At 36.2% G+C, this 23,734-nt stretch overlaps 3 protein-coding genes across 7 annotated transcripts in view; 1 reads left to right on the forward strand and 2 right to left on the reverse strand.

Annotated features, from left to right (window-relative positions):
• Positions 1–17,337, reverse strand: part of LOC107226957 (flavin-containing monooxygenase FMO GS-OX3) — a 32,028-nt gene extending 14,691 nt beyond the window's left edge. The window contains exon 1 of one of the 3 annotated variants that reach the window (XM_046746817.1): positions 17,216–17,337. The gene's annotated coding sequence lies outside the window, so the exon portion shown is untranslated. Of the gene's footprint in view, positions 1–3,147; positions 3,460–17,215 lie in introns of those variants that run through there. The other 2 variants (XM_046746814.1, XM_046746816.1) reach the window with 2 other exon arrangements.
• LOC107224021 lies at positions 10,154–16,810 on the forward strand. 2 transcript variants are annotated; one of them, XM_046746819.1, is made up of 3 exons: positions 10,154–11,498; positions 12,415–12,651; positions 16,475–16,810. In XM_046746819.1, the coding sequence occupies exons 1-3, from the start codon at positions 10,909–10,911 to the stop codon at positions 16,668–16,670; spliced, it is 1,023 nt and encodes a 340-aa protein (XP_046602775.1). In that variant the 5' UTR covers positions 10,154–10,908; the 3' UTR covers positions 16,671–16,810. The 2 variants fall into 2 exon arrangements, with proteins under 2 accessions (XP_046602775.1, XP_015519412.2); XM_015663926.2 differs by having other exon boundaries at positions 10,156–11,498; positions 12,415–12,696.
• A 1,074-nt stretch (positions 17,338–18,411) lies between the features above and the next one.
• The window catches only part of LOC107224011, a 117,432-nt gene continuing 112,109 nt past the window's right edge, over positions 18,412–23,734 (reverse strand). For both annotated transcript variants that reach the window (XM_046729926.1, XM_046729927.1), the window contains exon 8: positions 18,412–23,556. In XM_046729926.1, coding sequence (XP_046585882.1) covers positions 23,326–23,556 — 231 coding nt within the window. In that variant the 3' untranslated portion in view covers positions 18,412–23,325. The remainder of the gene's footprint in view (positions 23,557–23,734) is intronic.

Genomic DNA, 23,734 nt, shown 5'->3' on the forward strand with positions numbered 1-23,734 from the left:
AAATTTAATTTCATGCTCGATTTGTCAATAATCCATTATTTCCCGACGGATTATTAAACCTGGAATAGAAATAAAATTATAACTAAACAAGGCATAACGTACCCGATTCGTGAATCTAGAATCTAGGCATGAAAATGGGCTTACAACGGTAATACTTTTTCTATGGTAAATGCTGCTTCGGTGTTCCAAGACCGTCTGGATTTCAGGAAAGACGTGTGTGTATTCTTCAACGCTTTGGACGATAACAGTTTTTTTTTTTTATGGAAGCAATAACCTCGCTTGCACTATCTCTGATAGCAGCGGACATAACATATTTCTGTAGAAAGTGTGTAAGCTTGAATAGTTGTTGTTCGAGAGCCTATCTATAATATGTATTAATCAAAATAATGTAAGGACGGTAAGACAGCTTGCTGCTAATTGTGAGTAAATACATTACTGACCGAGTTGAAATTTCAGTATGTATGACCTAATTTCTACAATACAGTGTTATTTCATAGATTTGAGAATGCAATCGATAATATAAATATTCGTTTACAGGTGCATTGAACTTTATTTCAGATAATTCATCACCATGTAATTAACCGTTGCCACGTGTAATAGTTGAGAATTTTAGCATTATTCCGAAACATCAAAAGCTTGAACTAATCGTATTTTTGATTCCAAGTTTTTAATTCGAAAAATAAAGTAACATACGCAAACGAATGTGATTTATAAAATATATAGATCTTATTCACAGAATTAAAAAATTTTCATTGGTTCTGGATACGGAAAAAAATAAACAACACACATTTTGAGTGATGATAAAGTTTCGCAATTTATATTAGGAAAAATGTCTTAATCGCGGTAAAAATGGATTGGCATGAATAATCTTCTATCCATTGTTCATTGCAGACAAGATATAAACACTTATGCTTCACAGGCTAGGATTATCTGAGGAAATGATTATTTTCCACCATGTATATTTTCAGCTAGCATTTGATGGAAAATTTCGATACGGTCTCGGAAATCCTGACGAATAATTGATTTGGGACGCCATTAAGTGAATGTCGCTTCCGATTTTTTCTTCATCGTTCTGTCTGGGATAGAAAAAAAATTCGTGTTGCTCCAACAGTCCTTATTGGCTAATCATTCGACAATTGCAATTGTAAAACTTTGACTATAAGATCTAGATCTGTGATACCAAAGACCATAAAATGCCAATGTCTCAGAACCATTTAATCTACTCTAAGCGAAGTTTATACCCAATCTAAATTGAACAATTCTTTAATGCAAATCGGAATTTTGAAGTTCCCTAGATATCGATTCGCATACAATTCATACGTAGTTTGGAACTGTTTTCTAGTTGCCATTCTGAACTCTGGACTTTTCACTTATGACGCAAAATTAGTGGCCGATGAACTTCGTTGATACCAGTTTTGGAGCGACTTGGTCGAATTGAAATTTCGAATTGAAACATTTTGCGCACCAGATCAAAATCAGCAGCCGAAAAAACTTTCGGATATCAATTTCTATACCCTTCGAATCGATCCATAGTAATTCTTTTCACAGCAATCAAAGGTACGCCAAATCAAATTTCTGAGCTTCGTCTTTGGATTTAACATCAACGATGTTAAAGGATAGCCTGGTTCCGGAATGAAACAATATATTCCATATTGAGGTTCGCTGTTTCGAATTTTCGAGTTTTTTACTTCAAATTCAGAATCGGCTGTTTGAAAAACCTTTGGAATAACTCTAGATACCGTAAAGCTTTTAGCCGAAGTTTTTCAAGTGCTCGCGAGCAGCGTGGCAAGACTACAAAATAATGTAATCTTCAGAGATAACCCTTAGGTACCGGGCGCCGAACATGGTGTATGTAGCGAATGCATTAGCCATTACAAAAATAATATGTAATACATCAAAACCATGATTTGTAACAACTTGAATAATTGACAATGGACGATAACGCAATTGGTAATCACCAAAGTAACAGGTAATGGATTCGAATTACATTATTAATTACCAAAATACTGAGGAATGGATTCGAATTGCAACGGTTTATTACTAAAGTAATAGGTCATCGTTATTGCATCATTATTGCCACAATGTATGCATGGATTCCAATTGCAATAATCATAACTGCAGTAATTGCTTTACTGATAACTCTTTTCTTGTAATAACAGCTGAAGTTAAAAATTACAGCATCCGAAATGGCGGTTATCTAAATAAAGAAGAGAAAAAAAATTCTCACTTAACCGTGGAGGTCAGATGATCGATTGACAACATTCCGATTAAATGATACTGGATATTTGCAGTTTAATGATTTAAAAATTAACCGTTACATTGAGAATGACGATACCTCAATTATTTCAATTTTATCATAATTTATCAATGTACTAACTATAAAAATAATGCCTAATGGGGAAAAGTATATTGTTCATTGAAAATGGAATGAATAATACAGCGATGTCCCATTATTAACTACCAAAATGATTTACAGTGATGAAAAAACGCATTAATCATTGAAAAATTAATGAGTAATGGAATGGCTAATCCATTAATAAAACAATGCATTTTTCACAATCACTCAGGTGGTATTATGATAATGAAATAAAATACATGTCGATTGTTGTCAGTTAATTTGTAATTCTGCGAAGTTCGGTCAAGAGTGGTTGCGAACAACGGATGCTCCTTTATTAGAACTTTTTGAAATTATTGAGCACAGATAAACCAGTGAAACAGAGAATACTGACGACACGACAGGTGGACACAATTGAAGATCTGTCAACAACATGAATTATTTTTTGAAGTAGTGTGATAATCGTAAGTGAATATGGTCAAGCGTTCGCAAAAAAAAAAAAAAAAAAAAAACTTGTTTTGAAAAATTTTGATGCTTGCTTTCTTCTGGATTTTTCTTTAAACTGCCGCTCGATGAAAAATTCACCTAGTATTTAAATCGATGATTTGTTTGAAAGGAGATCGGAAAATATTAGAGAAACTTATTCTTAATATCAATTGTATAGTGTCACTCACATACACAGATAAATTATTATTTGTATTGACGAACTCCTTACATATTTTGTACGTGTGCGAACAAACTCACGTGGCTATTTATACAGAAAACTGAATAAGTGAAAAAAAAGCAGATAAGTGAAAAGTAAAGAAACTTACCTTGATCTCAACGGAAGAACTGTTGAAAAAATGCGTGTCTTGTCACAAGGCCGGTGCTGCTTCCAAAGTCACGAAAACTTTCCGCAGCAGTAAGAACGCTCACAATTTCTGATAAAGTGTCGTTACCCGATCGACGCTCGGAGAAACACTGACTGAGAAAGCGAGTATCCAGTAATTCCGTTTGTAATCGCGCCCTAAGCGAAAGCATGCCGCAACCGATTTAACTCCGAGATTCCAAACACAGCATTCCTCAGCATTGTTTAGTAAATCGCATTGAATTTCTCACTAGTAATACACCTTGTATTTTCCTTTGTTTCTAACTATAACTGCTCGTGAATGCTTCACAAAAGAGAGGATACCGTTGTAGAAGTATGTACACTTGGGGACAATGAATCTGAGACGGTCAATTTTGTACACTAGACAGACACAGAGAAACCTACAGCGCCACAGTCGGCCGAGCGCGAAACTAACTCAATCTCAATAAACATAACATAACCCATGACCGTTGAATCTAACCTTAAAATACCGCGGGGATAACGACTTGTTGGATTGACACGTATTCTAAGGTTAGATTCGACGGTCATTGATTATGTTATGTTTATTGAGATTGAGTTTGTTTCGCGCTCGGCCGAATGTGGCGCTCTAAGTTTCTCCGTGTTGCCAACATAACTGTCTAGTGTAAAAAATTAGCCGGCTCAGATTCATTGTCTCCAAGTGTACATGGGAAAAATCTACTTATTCTTCCTAAAAATAATTCGATCTTTATAAAAATGAATCACCTTCAATAGAGCAGGACACGGAATTTATGCTGTTGGTCACAATCGAATTTCTATTAAAAATGTGTCTTCACGGAATGTACATTACGCGTTATTCATTGGATTCACTAATCGTTACTTGTTATGATTCAAGTAGACAGAAAATAAGTTCCAGTTAAGTCATTAGTGTCCGTTGATTCTCCATCGAAAACTAATTAATGATCCGTATGGCTTGATCGTAAGTGTCCTAGTAACGTAAATGTTTCCGTTTCGTGATTTAAGTAGATAAAAAATAAGTTCTCCTTAAATCATTAGTGTCCATTGATTTCACATCGATAACTAATTAATGCTTCACATGGCTTGATCGAATTATTCCGTCATATGACATTCAATTCGAATCGTTGTTCGTCAAACTTTTACCCTTTTCTCCTCACCAAGGCACGTAATCGAATTTCGTTCGAATTATTTCTGTGATACTGGCAGTTATGGGCCGTGAAACATGTACCAGTGTCAATGATTAGCAACTGCGAGTTTGATCAATTTATTAAGGGCATTCGAAGTAACCCATTAATTACTTTGCAGGCAAACAGGGTGACAGGGGGTCCACCACGTGTGACAAAACGCGACAAGGGGGGGAGGACATACTTCGTGACGCCACATCTAATCTAAAATAAGAATAAAACTGAATATGGCCACGGGTGAAATTATTTATTAGATAAATTAAGATATTTAAAACATCAAAATTTATTGTATTTACACTTTTTCGGCATGCGTGGCATGATTCAAAACATTCGCAGGCCAACTCGTCGGCCGCCTATAATGTTCATACACCGAAAGACCGATAACGCTTTCGTTCGACGCTTAATTTTCCTTCTTGACGGCCATTTTTTTTAACTCTGTAGTTTATTTGTCATTAAAAATTAACAAGTTATACAAAACTCTGTTTAATGAACAATCAAGTTCTAAATTAAAATGGAGGGGGGGAGGGGGAGTGTCACATGTGATTACTTGTGACAGGGACGAGTGGCCTGCAGGCAATTCACTTAAATCGACATTCAGAATTTGTTTTCAACGTGTTATTCCCATTAAGCGTGTTGTGCGGCACGGTTCAGCACTCTCATTGCAATCTCAAATCTCACATCAGAATCCCAAAATTTATTGAAAATTGCTGTACTAAATGGTAAAGTAATTTACAACATATACTTATACATATAGGCCGTGCATTGCAAAAGTGGTATGATTTAATTTTCATTTGACGTCAAGTTGATAGCACTTTCGAAAACAAGTTCCATCTAACTATGGGATAGCTCCGTTTATTGGGAACAAATGGTTATGCTCCGATAAATGTTATACGTGTGTCATATCGCTCCTACTCCGATTAATGGTTGGGCATTGAAAATTTAAGTTTCAATGAAATACATCTTTACCAAACACATTAATAACTTATCGACTCGTGTTTGCAAATCACGTACCCCGTGCGGGAAAATCATACACTAGTTGTTTGCATTTATCAAATTGTGGAGCGTGTGAAGTTTAGTTGCTATAAATCCACTGTTGTGGTGGGATACACATGTATTAATTGATTTAATTCATCATTATTGGAGGTCAAGAAACATATTCTTCATTATTGGATGTAATCCATACTCACGCGGTCGAAGTGTATCTGACGCAAAGTGCTGGCACTGCGAGAAATAAATGGTATAATAATCAGGATATCCGTTAGCGTATCACGGCAAAGTTTTCATCCGGAGCTCACCAGCCATGCATATTTGTTGTTAAAACAAACTTATCGACGTGTGAAGTTCGATCGTAATTGTACTAGAACCTCCTCCATTACTTATTGTTAGCCATTCTAACTGTCCAGAATCGTAACTATCAACTTTGGTGCCCAGGGCAAGTGTCTGAGTTTGCGCCCTGTCTAAATAAAATTATTGAAGTTCTTACAATGATATATTACTTATTAGCTCCACGCGTTGTACCCATAATTAGAACATATTCCAACATTGTATTGAATTAATAGACGGGGCATCGTTCTTATGGAAATTGTTAACTATATGGTTCGTTTCTACGCAAATCGTTTCAATCGAAAACTAATTCACGTTTCCCTTTTCTACAGAATTGTTTTAAGACACAAAGTTCCTTTTTACAAAGTTCATGGCAATCTTTGATTCGGTTACCTTTACGGGACCGGTATTCGATACATCGGCTTTTAGCAGTTTAGGTAAATATATCCAATTTTACGGTGTTGAATGTTATGCGAGCTGTACCTCAAAGCAAAAAAACGGCAGATAATCCTCTTCGGCTCACTACTCGTCACTTTCCATGAAAATTTCGAAAGGGAGAAAGACAACATGTTATTTGCACGAAACATTCGTCCCGTAAAAGAATGTCATTCATGTACGCCGCATGCGATGCACTTTTCTGTGTTGCACCGTACTTCCGAAATGACGAAACTAAAGTACATTACCTACTAGAAGTATTGCAAACCGTACTTTGAATCTCATGACCATACAAGGATTTCGCGGAGTACATTTATGTTCTTTATATTTCATGCTCGTATAATTACCACGATTTTGCTTATTTACTCAAGGACTAGACAGGTTTTAAACAAATTATTGACATTTTTACGTTTAAGAATATTTGCAACTAACGATAAAGATTGTGAATTTTTTAAGAACACGAAACAGTTGCACGAGACTTGGAGAAAACATTATTTTCTTTATTTTTGAATCAACAATTAAAAACATATAACCAAAAATGTGAATTACTAGCACGGTTTCTTTATAATTCTCTACTTGATTCTTTTGCAATATCAAAGGCTAGCCAAAAAATGACAATACATTTAGCGTACGGTCGAGTAACTGGAAAGCGGTATTCAAAAAAAAAAAAAAACAAATTCAAAAAATACAAATACGGTCACAAACCTAAACGGTTTGACGCTCAAACTTAGAATCAAGCAAAAAGTGGCTGATTTATCTACGCTTGGAGGAATGAATTAGAAGCATTTACAGTAAAACATAAAAACAATTATCGTCGGAGCGTGACCAGCAAACAACGCAAATCTTATTTAATTTTGATTATTCTAATTAGCAAGTAGTCAATCAGACGTAAAAATTTTCTTATCGCATGAACTTTGACTCTAGTGTCACTTCTTTGCAAATCATTATTTCTGATTTGGATAATTTCATAAAAATTCTTTATAACTGCAATACTTGCTTCTTTCTTGACTAACTACGGAATAAAACCAGGATTATAACGCAGGGATGCAGGAACGGCCTAACAGTTCGCCTCTGTAAGTGCAGCAACGAGTGCAAGCTCTTCGTCTGCGAGATCAGGAATTAAGTTAGACGTAAGCGCGAGAAGGGCTTCGCGGCCTGACTCCGTCATCCTGCGTCAAAAAAGTTAGACAGAATCCAGGACATGACAAAACAGAGAACTAACACATCTCCATCCCGATCCAAATAGAGCTCATTTAAATAAATTTAATGTTACTGATTTGACAATCAATTTGGGACAGGAAACTCACCGGCAGGGTGTTTCGTCAACGCATTCTGCATTGAAAAACCCGTGAACGTTACATCGCATTTCTCTCAAAATAAATTTAATAAATTTATGTTATCTGTTCAGACAGATTTGATGCATTTTCACAATCTCGTACCTCAAAATGCTTCGTATAAATATATCTCTTCTCTGATTCATGTTATCGGCTAAATTTTGTATCAAAAGTGATGTGACAAAAAATATTCGTCAATATTTTACTAAAAAATAGAAAGATTAAAAGTCGATTTTTTTCCGTCTATTTCGCCATCCAATGACATAGATAACAAAGTTTTAGGACGTCACATTAAAAAGTCGAAAAAACTGGCGAAGGTTCCGTCAAGGTTGAGATACTCATAACATCGAGAATCTTACGTCAAGTCTAACTAATTCTAGCTTTCGGGGTGATACCTTCCACGTTTTTATCACGAGATTGTGCGTTGTGATTTCTGATTTGTCGAACTTATTCTAACCAGTAAGGTTCCAGAAATGAGTTAGATAAACTTTCCGAAAGAAAAGTTCTGAAATTTTGGCAACAATTTTTCCGCTGGAATTTTTCTGATGGAAAAGTCCAGCCTTGATTATTTAATCTGGTTTGAGCGTGTTATTGTCGTCCCAGACGTATCATCGGTCATCTTCAAAAACTTCCGCTTCTCTTTTTCGATTAAAGTATCTAATCTATCGGTTTTTTTTCCTTCCGAGCTTTCATGTAGCGCGTTACGATGAACAAATAAATATCTGTTCATTAGAGTGATTTTCCTCCACTACGCCTCTTATCTCGCATCGCTTTATCAATTTCTCATTTAAATGACCCCACCTCATTCTCAACCAAACCATTCGTTGATGGACAGTATGGTGTAGTCTCTTTATATGTTATTCCATTTACTCTGCAATAACACTGGAATTCTTCTGAAACCAACTGACATCCGTTATCTCATATTGTACTGCAAAGAGATTCTATTCTAGGCCTAAGCTTGGTAATTTCCATTTCTTTCACGATTAGGTTCAAAGTAGGACATCATCAAGACTTCCACAGGTCCTGTGTATCCTTTACCGTATAATGTAATGTATTCGGTACAAAATTATCGCATACAGCAAATATCGATGTTTATATGTAGACGCGGATTCTGACTTTCTGGGGCGGTAAATTTTTTGGACAAAACCGTTACATTGGCAACGTGGATTCAGCTAGTTGCAGTTGGCCGTGAATAGGCTTCCACTTAGAAGGATTAGGACGTGTAATTTAATAAGGCCTCGGTTACAAGGGGACCACCAAAACTCTTAATAGTGGATTTTCATAGGACTCACAATTAGCGGGCTACATCGAGTATCATTTTGCCTGCTAGAATTCTTTGAAGTTAATTATTTCTAATATTAAATGCAGTGTCTATTTAAATTTATAAAATTGAGAATCTTAATGTTACCGGGTGTATCGGCTGCTCCGAGTCCCGCTTAGCGACCTGTCGCGCTGGGTGATAATTTTGGAATGATCCCTCGCGCCGAGCGCTCCGATTTTCGGTTTGATCGCTTCGATTTCCGGTGGCGCCCTCTGCGCGGAACAGATTCTTCGCGCATTTACCCCATTTCGGTAGTGTACGTGCATAGTCTTATTCATCCGACATATCCATCAAGGCAACCCCGAACTTTGAATGCGAGTACTTGAGTGACACAGGCATGTTTGCGTTCTGTCTTTCAGAACAGCCCGTTGCACGTTGCGTTCGCTCCTTGTACCGTGCCTTGGGTTTCAGTCACCCCTCAGAGCACTACCCTCGCTGTATCGGGGGTACAAGCTTTTTATTTTCCGGGTTGCCTGGATTCGTAATTGACTTATCAATTGGTATATCAATAGACGAATTATAAGTATCGTTTGTAGAAAAAAAAAAAATATCAACTAGACTGATTCACGTACTACAATCGCTGAAATTAGAATATCCAAACATAGTTCGAAAATTAAAGTTTATCAAACTCATTGTCCAAGCGCGATCGATTTTGATAAATTTAAAACCATAGTTCTGATGTAGCTGGCAGTTGCATCTCCCTACGCCTTGATTAATACTTGGGTACTCAGTGACCTCAATGCAACGTTTGCAAAGAAGAAAGAGGTAAAAATGTGATGTGATAATTTTTAGAGAGCTACATTATAAATGCCGATTTCAGAAAAATCGTGACGTTTGTTATAAAACATGGCAAAATTGTGTCGGAGCATCGGCAAAAAATGCTAAATATCTTGGAGAATTTAAAAGTAATCGAAAACAAAATAAATCTTCTTTAACTCATGTGACTTTAGGTACGAATTAGTGTCTCTTGCCAAAAATAATTTTCTATGAATCTTTCAATTGCCCTCAATGCTTTAGCCTATTAATCTATTATACATTTAACTTCTCTGGCAAGAATTGATTTCAACCTTCGCTAGTTCTTGCACGTTCCCCATAGTGTATTTAAAAATAACTGTACAGAAGAGTTTTGTGAAGATATGTTTCGTTCAAAAATGATGATTTCGAAAATAACAGAAAATTGATAAAAAATTATTCTCGTTACTGAGAATTATTCCGTACTCGATTTGTTATCCTAAAAAAATCCACAACTTTGTTACGTCGACATGTAACGGGGTTAGAATTTCAATCGATGACTCTCCTTAAAAGAGAATAAATAAAATTTTATAAAAATATAGTGAAATATTTTTACTCATCTCGAAAAAGGTCTGGGTTGAAATTGGAAGCTAAATCCATGAAGAGTAGCCTAATAGCCGTAAATGTCCTGTACAAAGTTTTATAAATACTTAGCTTCGAGAATCCCCAATCGAAGCCAGGCATCCGATCAAGTAATATATAAAGAATTGACAAGAGTCTCGATTCACTCACGTGAATCATTTCTCAATTCACGGATAATCTGATGTGGAACAAGGTATATTATCCGTATAGACAACGCGGCTCCATACGCTTTTTCCTCCCGCGGTTGATTCTAGCGTGAAATCAGGCACGCCTAATCTGTTCGCCGAATGACGGTGACGGCGTTGTATTCGCTCCGTATTCCGTATACCGCCGGAATCCTTTTCACCAACAGAAAATAATTAACCGGGTATAATAAGAATTGCGGATGAGATGATATCACCGCGTGTGTGTTGAAAAATCCCGACGAGTGAGTGAAAAACGTTTCAAGATCCGCGTCAGTTACAGTTCATCGGTTCACGAAGGTCCCGGGTGCTGATTGGCCGTCGATTTCCAGTTTCCTTCCAGGATGCGTTTCGTTCTGTCGCCTTAGCAAGGACGCGAACCGCCTATAAGAGACACCGCGCGAGTCTCCGTACCGTAGTTGATTTCCGAACAGCGTTCTGCCTTCTCGCCCGATCGTCGCTCCTCGAAGAAGCTCTCGAGACCCCACCACCTCTGCATAAGGACTACTTAAACAAGGACCTTCGACGAGTGGTCGCAAGCGGGTGACGCCGGCGATAAAGAACGTATCGGCGAAGATGCCGCGAACCTTGGCGAAAGGGCTCCTCGTCCTCCTGGCATTTAATTCCGCGACTTGCTCTTTCGCTCCTCCGAGCGTCGGAGGTGCCGCGGAATCCGGTCTTTCTCTGAGCGACATAACGCAGCGGAAGAGCGGTTCGGAATACGTCGCACTCGGTGACGGGAGGACTAGCAATTCCGAGAGCAAGGGATTCGACAAGGGCGAAAAGGGCTATCATGGACTGAACGAGGATCGTGGTCACTACGACGATCGGGACAGCATCCAGAAGGGATACGACGTCGGTAAGCACAGCTCGGGACAGAGTCAGTCGGTAAATCAGGGGAACAACGAGTTCAAACAGCACGGAAGCGGGGACTACAAAAAGGGCTATCACAAAAGTGGCTTCACCAACAACTACCACAAGGACGAGTCGGGGAACAAGGCCAGCTTCTACGAGGACAGCGACGACGAACGCGGTCACAGGGGATACGACAATCGCGCCGGGTATTACGGGAAAAAGGCTGACGACGCCTACAGAGACGGAAGGTACGACGGAGCCTTTAATGGGAGGAACAACGGGCATCAAGGATTCTACGATAACGGTGCGAGGTGAGTCGTGTTCTATTCCCAGTATATTTCGTACCAGATGTTGCGAGAAAATTGCCGGATCTCTGAGACGACTGCATTGTCGGGATTTTTCAGTTTTCATTCAGCAACGGTTACCCGTGAATTTCACTGATATTTGAACTTTTCGATGCAACTGAAGTTTCCTTGTATTGACTTCAATTATTTATTTACGTCAGACATGCGCGAAAATTTGAGTCTTAAATACATCATAGACTTTTTGTAAAAGCTTGGGATTAATCTGGCTGAACAGAGTATAACTTGTGGACATTTCGACGACGAATAACCAAACTTTAAATATTCTGTAGTACGAGTTCCAACTTCGCATTTTAGAAGTTTCTCAACCGAAATTCTTATCAAGTTACCACTTTTAGTATACAACGTTCGTTCGCAACCTTTCGATACGCCAAAAACTGATCGATAAACCAATAAAAATTTTATTCGTAAAATAGAAAAAACTTATCCAAATAACTTTCAAATCAAAATGTTAACTTTAATAAATTATAAGTTTATTACTACATATTCAAATTTTCAATTAAATTCACGAAGTATCCAACAAATGGTAATTCTTAAGCGACCCCCCCCCCCCCCCCCCCCTCTTCCCCCTTCCCGCACCCTTTCGAAATTGTAAGAATAGAAGTTCGAAAATGAAAATTCATTCAAATTTGGCTATACGGAAAGTTTTTTCCTTCTTAAAAATTCTACAAGTGATGCGGATTACGTAAGGTAAACATTTTTCACGACAAGGTGCATTTAAGAATGCAGCATGTGAAAATTTCTAGCCTGACAGACTAATTTAAGTCTTAAACAGTCACGTCGGAGGACGGAGAAGAAACTGTTCCGATCTCCTGGGAAATTCATTAAAGGTATTAATTTTAATTTCATTAACAATTTTTCGTAGATACGACAATCGGCAAGGCCACGCTGACGGTTACGACGACAGTCGATATCACGATGACAGAAGGAACTATCTGCATGATGGTTCCGGCAGATACTACGACAGGAATGGAAACGAAGTTTATTACCGCAGAGAGCAGCCCTATCAGCAGCCTTATCACAGTCACGCTCAATACCCTCAGGCGCCTTTGGTCTCTGGACCACTCTACTCCAGGGATTACCTAGACGCCCCACCACCAAGGTATATTTCCTCCGAGGAGTCCTACAGGGGCGGAAGAAGATTTGGGTAATTGTTGAGACGTTGTGTTTTACGACATCGCACGAGACAATGCAATGCCAATTACGCAGCCCTGATAATAATTATTCCTACAATTGTGTCGAGCTGGTATAACATGGCCGACGTGTGTTTTAAGTCACGTGAGTGACGCTTATTCCTTAAAAAAAAATGTCGTACTTGCGATCTGTATTATCCCCAAATTAGCAAAGCAAAGCAAAGTACAGTCAACCCGGTGTCTATTTAAAAGATCTAACAAAAAAAAAAACTAGCTGCGGTCAGCGGTCAATCACCCTGCGATTGTCCGGATCGTGATCGTGAGTTGGCCAGACATTCTGAGCCTGTCATGCTCTCTGGACTGGACATTAGTTCTGCTTGTAGTGTACCGTTGAGGAATCAACGTAGATTTTATTCTCTCTCCTTATTCGTATTCTATAAACATGCTGAGAGATTTCTTGGCTGCGTATTAAATTTTATGCGTGTTTCATAATTTTTGGTTCGTTGTAATATTCAGTTGAGATATATTTGCTGAATATCGTTGTGATGAAACTTCTGGTCAAGGAAAACTTTGATGACTTTTCGGCTGAAAGCCTTTGGTATCACTTTGATTTCGATATCGTTACTAGCATTTATACGTATAGCAGAATGAAGTCTTTCAGAGGAACTAGTCAGAGTCGTTGATGAATGGGATAAATGTGATATCGGTCGCGTTGTAATTATTTGATAATAAATAACATGAAAATAATGTTATCAAAGTTTAGTCTGTTCAAACGATGGATGTTTATATTTCTATAAGTTACGAACGGTGGTAAATAAAGTCAGACAAATGTTCGATTCGTGAAAGAAAAGATTCGTTCACTTTTGTGCAACTACCGTTAATTACTGATTGTATCGATAATCTGGCGATAATTATGGTAACGAGAGCGAGACATCTGAATCGCAATATATTTCAATAATTTTCTACCCTAATTGTTTTCAAGCATCAAGTCTGTCACAAAATAATTATACGGTGACGGAAACCGTAACTTCGCATCTATCTGCAATCAAAGTAACTCGTTATAATACCGGTTGCCTTAATTAACAACAGCGTCTTTAAATGCAAACTTAAACTAGGTCACTCCTCCGAAAGTTTTTGTTTCACTCGAAGTGTGTGTAATTTCAAATAGCGGGCATGTGCGCGTAACACAATAGCGTGATCAAAGGTGGCACGTTGAAGACAGGAACTTCGGTAAAAAGACATAGCGGAAATCGTTACGAGAGCGTATAGCGTCAAATCCAGATCCATTACGTTACGAACTGACATACCTGTCGACTCTCTACAATTTCTCGCACTGTCCTATTTCAAAGTTGTCATTTATTTTCAGCATTAAATAGTTGCGTGCGAAATACTATTTAAGTGAAATATCAACCTGCATGTCCACATCAGTTACAAAATTTATGCATTGTCGCTTTAGTTACAAGATTGTAAAAATTTTTCACGAATTTTTCCATACAACTTTGTAAACATTTTTCCGTAGAATCCATTAATTTTCGAAATATATTGAGTCCGAGATATTTTTTCCTACTAACGGTTGCAATGAATTTTCTTTGCTAAAACACAATCATTGTCAGATTTACTCTACATTTCTGACAATGATTCATTTTTTCTTACGAAGCCTGTAAATGTGATTCTGAAATTTATCATTCTGTAGGTGTTCATATCGAGAAACTAATTTTTTTTAAAACTTTTTATAAGATTCTGTACCATTTAGTTTCGATAGTTTGCTTTCGTTTCATCCGAAAAGCTCTGAATTCTTCGCAGATTCTCATTTCATGTACCTCTGAATAATTATTAACTCTAATGAATTGTTTTGAATTTCTCTGAAAAAAGTCGAACGCTGTATCTGTACGTTCCACATTCGTACTGAGGCTCAATTTACTAAGTCAAATTTAAATTTGAACATATGAAAATTGTTTTTCTTTTACACTTATTATATGTAATACACTGATGAAATAAAATTTCTAAAATGAAATATAACAATTTATTTGAACGACCACGGTTTACTTCATTCAAAACACGGATTTTGAACCAATTAATCTTCAATAGGCTGCACCGTTAGATGTTCCTGGCAAGAAATAAAATAGCTATTGAGTAACCCTACGTGTAAATCGAATTGCTTGCATCCTATCCATGTACGTGAAGAAATCTTGCACGGAAACTTGAAAGCTCGCGGCATATTACGAGTGCAGAAATGTTTAAAATAAAATAAAGAATGCCATTGAAAAATATAGAGAAATCAGAGTTTTTCGGAAAAAATTATACCCTAATACGAAAAATTAGAAATTGACAGCAATTTTCTGTATACATCGTACCTAAAATTTTCTTCTGCATTACACGGAGGGAAATAATTATTAAAGTCAAGTGATATTTGTTTAATTGAACTAAATGCTACAGTCAAACGCGGCGAACACAACACTTATTTGATCCAATGAAATACTTTTGTTGGACGAAAGGCTTCCGACAACTCAATATAGAACTGAATCAAGCCTTTGAATGATCATGTTGACTATCATTTTATTCAAGATAAAACAGCGTCCTTGCAATAATATGAATTTGGTATCAAGAAAATGTGTGATTGGAATGACTAAAAATTTTATTGAACGCACCGTTATCGTTTCGTTTCAAAAATATGAAATTTTTGTATCAAAACAAATTTAGCTTGTTTGAATTCGTGTTTAGTTGAGTCAAGAGTTCAAACGGTTGAAGCAGGTTGAATGAAATTTATTGTTACAAATATCTTTTGAATTGACTGAACGTTAGAGTTATTCAAGCTCACAAAACGTGTTCTTCGGACAATATCATTTACAGTTCCGTTACCCCAAAATTATTGCGGGATTCTCTCGATATTTAATGGTTAAAACCAGAAAACTTGTTGTGTATGTCAAGTGTAAATTCAACACGTAAGAATAGCTTCCGTTCATTTGCAGTCAACATCAATTACGATAACTCGATATTGTGTATTATTATGCTTTGCTTGGTTGTAATCGGTCTGATGACAAATTACACTTACGTTGTCCGTAGTCGACTGAGTACCCGGTTTTATAACTCTCTCTGAAGCTACTCCTGTAGCGCGAAAGTTCACCGCCTGGTGGGCGTTTATGGTACTAGTACACTGATGGTTACGATCAATTTATTCTACTACTTCTTTCAAAGCATGTTGTTTATCTTTTATCTTGTAAACAAAGTAATGCTGCTGATTCAACCATTTACGCCAAACAAGCTCCGATTATATCAACGAAGTATGTCGTTCAATCGATTCAAATTTTTTGTTGGCTAGATTTGTGTACTTATTTTATCTTAAATACCTAATTGTTTCTATCAACGAACGTGCGACTTGAAGGAACAATAAATAAACTTCAAATGGAACGATACCAAGTTGACTCAATTTCAGAAGTACGTCAAAAGGTTCACTCGAATCAATACTTCACTCGATCGTGATGAGAAATACTTTTGTTGAATCACAGAATTCGCTTGACTAAATCGTTTTGACAAACTGACTAAATCGAAATTGTTGAATCGAAGTCATCGTATTTCGAACAAATAAGGGATACTGGATTGAAGTAAATGGACTCCAACAACATCTATTTTGGAATTCCTTTCCCTCTATGTATAATCTCAATTTACAATTTCACTACTAAGGTATTTTTCGTATTCGTACGGAGAGCAATACGCAAAGTAAAATTTTACCAGCAGTTCAAAATTGAGTAAAGTTAATCCATGAAAATAAAATTTGGACATTATCACCCGCAGATATTTTCCCAACCGGAGAGACTATCACGAAACGGAATATTACTATCCTGGAAGGGGTCGCTCGTATGACGATCCTTACATTGGTGGTGGTGGCGGCTACCGTGGAGGTAGTTACGGAAGTGCTCATTCGCGAGGATACCGAAAAGCTTATCACCAACCACTGGACGCTCATTACGGATACAGAAGAACGTATTGATCGCATACCTGTTCCAATATTGTCTACGCAGCTACTACATGTACAAAAGATGAATGAATAAATTAACGAACATATTTTGTTAACATGAATAAATTTTAACTATAAATCCTAAATACACTGACACTGTGAGAGAAATTTTTCGTTCCGATTACCGCTCAGTCCTTGACTATTTTCATTTTTTACCACAATCGCAAAGCATAGTTCTAGGTAGAAAATGAAAATTAGTTTTCTAGCTGTTACCGGAAAGTCTAGTATCCGTTACTATTCTTTCTAATTACGATCACGGTTATTATATTTTCTTGTGACTGTTGCGAAAATTTAATGCCTGTGCAACAATAAATTGACGTTAAAGCCTTACTTAACTAAAAATGTAGAGTAATCCGAACAAACTGATTTTGCATTGCAATTACCAAAAAAGGATCGACGATAGCGCAAAATTGTTAGGCGTACCTCGTTTTTCGTAATTCCAACAATATTAAGTTTTTTCAACGATACCTGTTTTACTGAATTTTCCTAGTTACTATAACAAATAAAATTTTTCTCACTGTATATGTCGGAGTCAGAAGGGACTCATTCCTTCCATCGTTTCGTCCGTTTTCCATGTTTATCCGGGAATTGTAACGAATTCACAGTAACGAGAACAGAACCGATATATCTGGTTGCCCGACCAAGACTGATATCTGCTATCAGCTTATCGCAATCTCTAGCCCTCTTGTTTATCAACTCTCCACTAATCCCGTGACCGTGACTACGTTTGGTATACATATATCCCATAACACCTAAGGACGTGTTTAGCTTAGCTCATAACGAATCATCTCTCAACGAATAACTTGAACTCGTTTATTAACAATTAAAAAAATACAGCATAACGCCAAAGAAATACAGCTTTATTCCGACCTGTAGTTATATACTCGAAATGCCTCGACGGAAGCAGTGATAAGATGTAGACTCCATTATTCTTTGGCAGTAGAATTGCTGAGTTGGAAGCGGCATGCTTGCTACATACTCAAGGTCAAGTACACGAGGAAATCCAAGGCTGTCAAAACGATCGGATAACAATTTTCTGGAAAATGATTATTTGATCAATTGCAACTGATATTGCACTTCCCGTAAAAAGCGACGCAAGCATTGCAGGCGCGTCACGCAATTCAACACGACGCTCATTGACTGACGAATGTAATTGCAAAAAAATGTCGAGTAACTAAGAATACAACTTACGACCATCATCCTGCTGCATAACCACGGAATTGTCATAAACGATTCGATTAAACATCGTCAGAAATACATTGAACGCGTTGAAACACGTCCGACGTACCCAATTGTACTCGGGGTCTGTGACATCATCCATGATGCCTTAGCTCCCTTTTTTATTGCTTGAATTTTTTACATAATGGCGTTGGAATTTGGAAAATAATTTGTAGCGGGGAAAGTGTTTTTCAGTAACACGTGGTACGGACGACGGTTTACTCATAGCGTGAAACATTCAATGCCAACTGAGTTAAGAGCAAGTTTCATCTTCTTTTTTCACGCAATCTTTGAAATCGAAATTGCCGGGCGTGGAGACTTGATTATATTCGTCTATGTGGTAAGATCAGAGAATAACCGGTTGGATCGAGAGGAATGACAATTTTTTTTTTCAATTTGAAATATGATACTATAATATTGCTACGAAGAACTGATTGCATTATTGCAATACGTACGTTCATAATTCGGATAACACTGAACAAGAAATGAAAATTTATTAATTTTATACAGTCGTTTTTATTAGCGATAAATAAACTTACATATCTTTACAGTAACAATGTACGTCGTAACTCTCTGAAAATATATAATATCTATCATAATTTGTAGATAATATAATAATATCTGTTTATGTTACGATAAATTCATTCGACACTTAAAAAGATAAACAGAAAACGTAACCGTATCTCAAACAATCGCAATCAATGCTCGATATATGTATATACTATATAATTATCTCTTAATTGAATTTATCTTCCAACAAAATGTTTCAATGACTGTGACTGCTGTGATTTCACACGTTGCGTTTCACCGAAGAGAGATTTTTATTTTATAAATAAATAAATTCAGGAAAAAACGAAAAAACTTTCAACCCAAGTGTGATAAAATGTCAATAAGGCTCTCATTGCGAGATCCTCGCGCGTGTAAATTTTACAATATAGGTATAATATCTACAAATACGTGTGTGTATGTGTGTGTGTGTGTGTGTGTGTGTGTGTGTGTGTGTGTATGTGTGTGTGTGTGTGTGTGTGTGTGTGTGGAATGAGTCGAGTTTATCAAAGTTTTATCGTTTTCTCCAACATCATAACGTGTTCCACCTAATTATGAAATTTTGAAGACAATTACCAACGTTGTCTAATTGTAATATTAAGAAAGCGATCAAATACTAATTTGACACATGAAACGCGACTGCAACGATTAACAACACGCTAGTAGAGAATAAAAGGTGACGTATGAATGATAGTAGAATAACAATATATGATGATAAAGATTTGAGGTGAAAAAAAAAAAAAAAAAAAAAAAAACCACTCTCGATTAAGTCGGCGTTTACGTAACGTAACGAGTGAAGCGATTGCATCTGAATAACAAATTTAATTTCGCATTATCGTGTATTGAATACATAATATTAATTAAAACTTACAATTTGTTTGTCATATACATCTGCCTATCAATATGGCTGCCGCGTAACTCAATATACATATTAATTAATTAATGACTCTCAGCCTCAAGCTGGCACCACATCGTTGTAGGAATAAAAATACGTGCGAGGTGTGATGTATAAACGCCTCGCGTTTTGTCTTTTTAACGACTGAACTTATTTTACATAACGTTCTATTATACAGTTCTCCGTCGATGTGCAGCCAGCCTCGGTTTTAATTTTCGTATAATATATAGGTTTAAGGTATGCAGATTGACAATCGTATTTGGATAAATCTTAGTACTGTTACGTTATATAGTATGCCGCGGTTCGGGTGTAACAATTCACGTTACACCGGTAGAAATAATTGTTAGACTGTGTGATTCTTTGATTCGATAAAATGATTTGCTTTCAACTACCTTGAAAATACTTTGCTTGACATGAGAAAGTTCTTTACTTTTTTTACATCTAACAACTAGCAAACAATTTCAAGTTGAGAATAGTTTGATCAGTTTAATGAAATACTTTGCTTAAACCGTGTCAAGGAAATAGGTTCACAGCGTCATTGAATTACATTGTTTTATAAAATGTATAGAAGATTTTTCAATTTGCATAAATATGCTAAATGATAGACGTAATGACAACTTTTTTTTATCTCAAGCAAAGTTTTTTCAAATCAAATGAAAATTATTTCATTGAATCAGAGATTCATAATCTAAGAAGTATTTCTCTTCGTGTATTTATATAATTCTATTACATACTACACTGAATATAATATTTTTTCACTAGTAGTTTCCATATTGTTAAATGTATTAGGTGTATTTATTCGAATTTTCAAAGCTACAGATAAGTTATATATAATATGTAAGGGTTTATAGGTAACTGTTACAGTATAAATTTCGTTCACGAATTTAGATATCATCATCGAATATATTAACAATAATGTTTATAATACATTGCATTTATATCTGTTTGTGTCTTTGTGTATGTATGTATATAGTTTTGTATTTATATAATTAAATAAATTGGTAAAAATCTATACATACATAATACATCGTGATGCATATCTTGTATTCTAAATTCGTGAAAAATTTTGAACGTCACATTAATTTCTTAATTGTAATTCATATAACCGTGGGTAAAACGTACAACCAGCAGTAGCTGATGCAACTTTTATCGGCAGTGAGATGATATTTCTTGACCGCGAGAAATATCAAATCACTTTCCATATCTATTGTACCCAATATAATATATCAAAGCCAGCAAATTGCAATAAAGGGACGTGGTTAAAATTCCCAATAAATAATAACTACATAGCATTATCAGCTATGAATCGTGTGTTTATGAACGCTATTTATTACCGTTACCAGTTACGTGCAAAGCAGCAGTTATAACTGCGAATTAATTTGAGTTTTAACTCAAGACGCCCTCTAAGTTCGAAATGGCTCATTTAAAAACTGTCTTAGACCTTTTTCGTGCCACCGGAACGCTTCTGTCGCGTATATATATATAAGTGTTTATGCCGTTCGAATTAATGGAATATCTTCAACTCATCGAATTGGTCCTGCCCCAATAAAAATCCAATTTCCGGTGGTGATATACTTACAGTTTAAAACCTGTCATCATTTTTTCCTCTGCTTGATCCCGAATAATAGAGGCGTTACATGAGCACGATGGTTCCAATTTTCTGTTTCTTTTTGATTTTTTTTTTTTTTCATCTCTTGCGTGTTTTATTTTTTTGTTTTAGAATTCTTATTATCTTTTTCTTTTGTTTTATTTATTTTTTTTTTTTTTTTATGGCCTATGTACGCAGGTCAAATTTGTTTCTTTTCTTTCAAATAATTTCCGTACGAATTTCGGGAACTTTGATTTAAAGTTGTAACTCACTTAATAATTTATAAAGTATAAAACGCCCTTAGATACGACATTTATAATTATGCATACCTATCGTATTATATACATGTAATAATTTAAATTTCAAAAGACATCGTCTTAGCCTTTTTTTTTCACAATACAAACTCACAGCAAATTATCATAGGCAATCGCATGTACCTTAGTACCATTACTTCCGAAACGGTATAAAAAAAAAGTAGGATAATTAATATTCAAGCGCGCATAAAAAAAAAAAAAGCAACAACATCACCATTTCAACAATTTAACAATTTCTGTCATTTCTCGTGTGTATACCTACATGTATAACTATGAGTACATAATAGCAGGCGCATTTTCACGCCGGTAGAAAATATCAAAAAATGACCTCGTCGAAACTTCATGTATTACAGGTATATATTGCCTTAATAATGTTAAAAAGACGTATGTGAAGTGTATAAGCATTGGAGATACACGATCTCCTTAGCATTTTTATTATATGTTATTATTTGTCATATTCATATTCGATGGTATACCACGGCTCACTTTGAGCGTTATTATTTAAGGAGATCCAGTTCCAAAAAACAACAATTCTTTGAAAAAAGCATTTTGTTTATCGACACGTATAACGTTGATCGATCGAGTTGGACTTGCAGTTGTTATTTAATGATTGTATAACACGTGTTCTTTTACGAAAATGTGTCAATTAATTTCTTAGGATTTATCGACAAATCTCCTAAATTCAATAAAAATAGTTTAATGTAATCAATTAACAACAGCTACACGAAACCTAGTTTTACCATCTTGCGGACACTAAATCCCCTCAAATAAATACAAACGTCATAAGTATCTCATACTTGTCGATATATATATATATATATATATATATATATATATATATCGTTATTTTGTAAAAATTGATAATCTCCGACACATAGCAGTTGCCAATGGGTGAACTGTTAACGTATAAAAATTAATCTTACAATCATAATCAATTACAAAATTCGAAGCATTCTCTTCAACGAGACTGTACAGCATAATCACTTTCTGATTCAGGCGGAGTAAATATGTTTTAAATTAGGTTGAGTTCGATTTTGTGTGGTACATAATTAATATAGTATACATACGTATACATATACACTACGTATATGTACTGCGTAATATGTATATACTTAGTTGTATTGTCGTTTAATTGTAGATAATATTGTGTTTGATTATTCACCATGAACAGTAAGTCAATAGTTTATTTGAACACGATCATTTCTTTCAATCCATATACTTTTTGTGAACAGGTAATCACTACATTACGATATAATCGTCACACTAAAAAAGAAGAGAAAAACATTCGCGCTGCCAACGTTGATTTCGAACCGCGGTTAATTCAGTTAAATATTTACTTTAAATTCAGAAGTTCCGTTAATCAATCAATTATAAGATTGAAAAATTTAGAGAACAAAAAAACAGATATTTTTATCCGTTTTTATTTGCACGCCGGAACACTCCAAGCCAAGTGATTTACATTGTACGTAATAGTACAAAGACCTCTTCACCCTTTCAATCTTTCATTGTCGCTCTGCATTTAATCGTCAACGATAATGTTACCTTCATTATTTTAACTAATTATAATATTATGCTAATTAACGAACGTAAAACATATATGTATTATACGTTTTAATTTTAAAAATGTAGGACGAATCTTAGTACCTGTTGTACGTAATCGTAGGTACCAATCGTCTGAAGAGACAAGTTTAAAGGCAAGAATGAAATTGGGATCACGAAAAGGCTCTGCCAAGTACAACTCTCTTCCCAATGAAAGAATTGTTCATTTACGTGCAGAATAGATACAATTTTTATCCTCTGCGTAAAGCGCCAAAGAAGCTTTAAAGAAGCTTCTTCTTCTCCTTTCCCACTTCCCAATGATAATCTTCCCTCGCGTCATCATTAGTATGGTGTTAATTAGACTTTAAATCTACATACATCTCAGCATTCGACGCAGCTGACCTACTGTGCAGCCTGACCATCACGCCCAACGGGTGGCTTTGTCGTTCGTGCAAGATGTTTCCTGAACTTACCAGACAGATTCCGAGCAGTAAACCGATTCGCCTTTCTGGTCGTATTTCACGTGCGCTAGACTACCGGCTCCTCTTCGGTCTCGCTGTCGTTTAATGGCTGAGACGCGCTACTCGCCGAGGCTGTGAAGGAGTTTGTTCTTGGTCTTCGATGCCTCTTCTGTTGGTTTGTTTCCTCGGTAAAACCTCGGGCAACGATCAGTGGCTGGAGGGCTGATCGCAGAGACCAGTATAATCGCGGGTAAACTTGTTCTTGCTGCGCTATTATCTGCTTATTACGCTCCAGCTTCTGCGAAAGAAACACGATTGTCGTTTGTAGGACTTGCGAGGCTCAATTATTGGACACAAAGATGACACAGGGGCAGCTCGTTTGGCTTCTAAAAAACTTCACCAGACGGACAGAATATTTCAACAACCAGTTTCGAGTTCCAATTACGTTTCATATCAAATTGGTTACGTTAAGAAAT

This window comes from Neodiprion lecontei, chromosome 1, assembly GCF_021901455.1.
Source record: "Neodiprion lecontei isolate iyNeoLeco1 chromosome 1, iyNeoLeco1.1, whole genome shotgun sequence".
Taxonomy (NCBI): domain Eukaryota; kingdom Metazoa; phylum Arthropoda; class Insecta; order Hymenoptera; family Diprionidae; genus Neodiprion; species Neodiprion lecontei.

What these genes read in the sequence shown, in the direction of transcription:
- LOC107224021 (XM_015663926.2), top strand. Translation starts at nt 10,909, where the DNA reads ATGCCGCGAACCTTGGCGAAAGGGCTCCTCGTCCTCCTGGCATTTAAT. An exon ending in TTCTACGATAACGGTGCGAG is followed by an intron (nt 11,499 to 12,414) that starts GTGAGTCGTGTT and finishes AATTTTTCGTAG; the next exon opens with ATACGACAATCGGCAAGGCC. An exon ending in AGGGGCGGAAGAAGATTTGG is followed by an intron (nt 12,697 to 16,474) that starts GTAATTGTTGAG and finishes TATCACCCGCAG; the next exon opens with ATATTTTCCCAACCGGAGAG.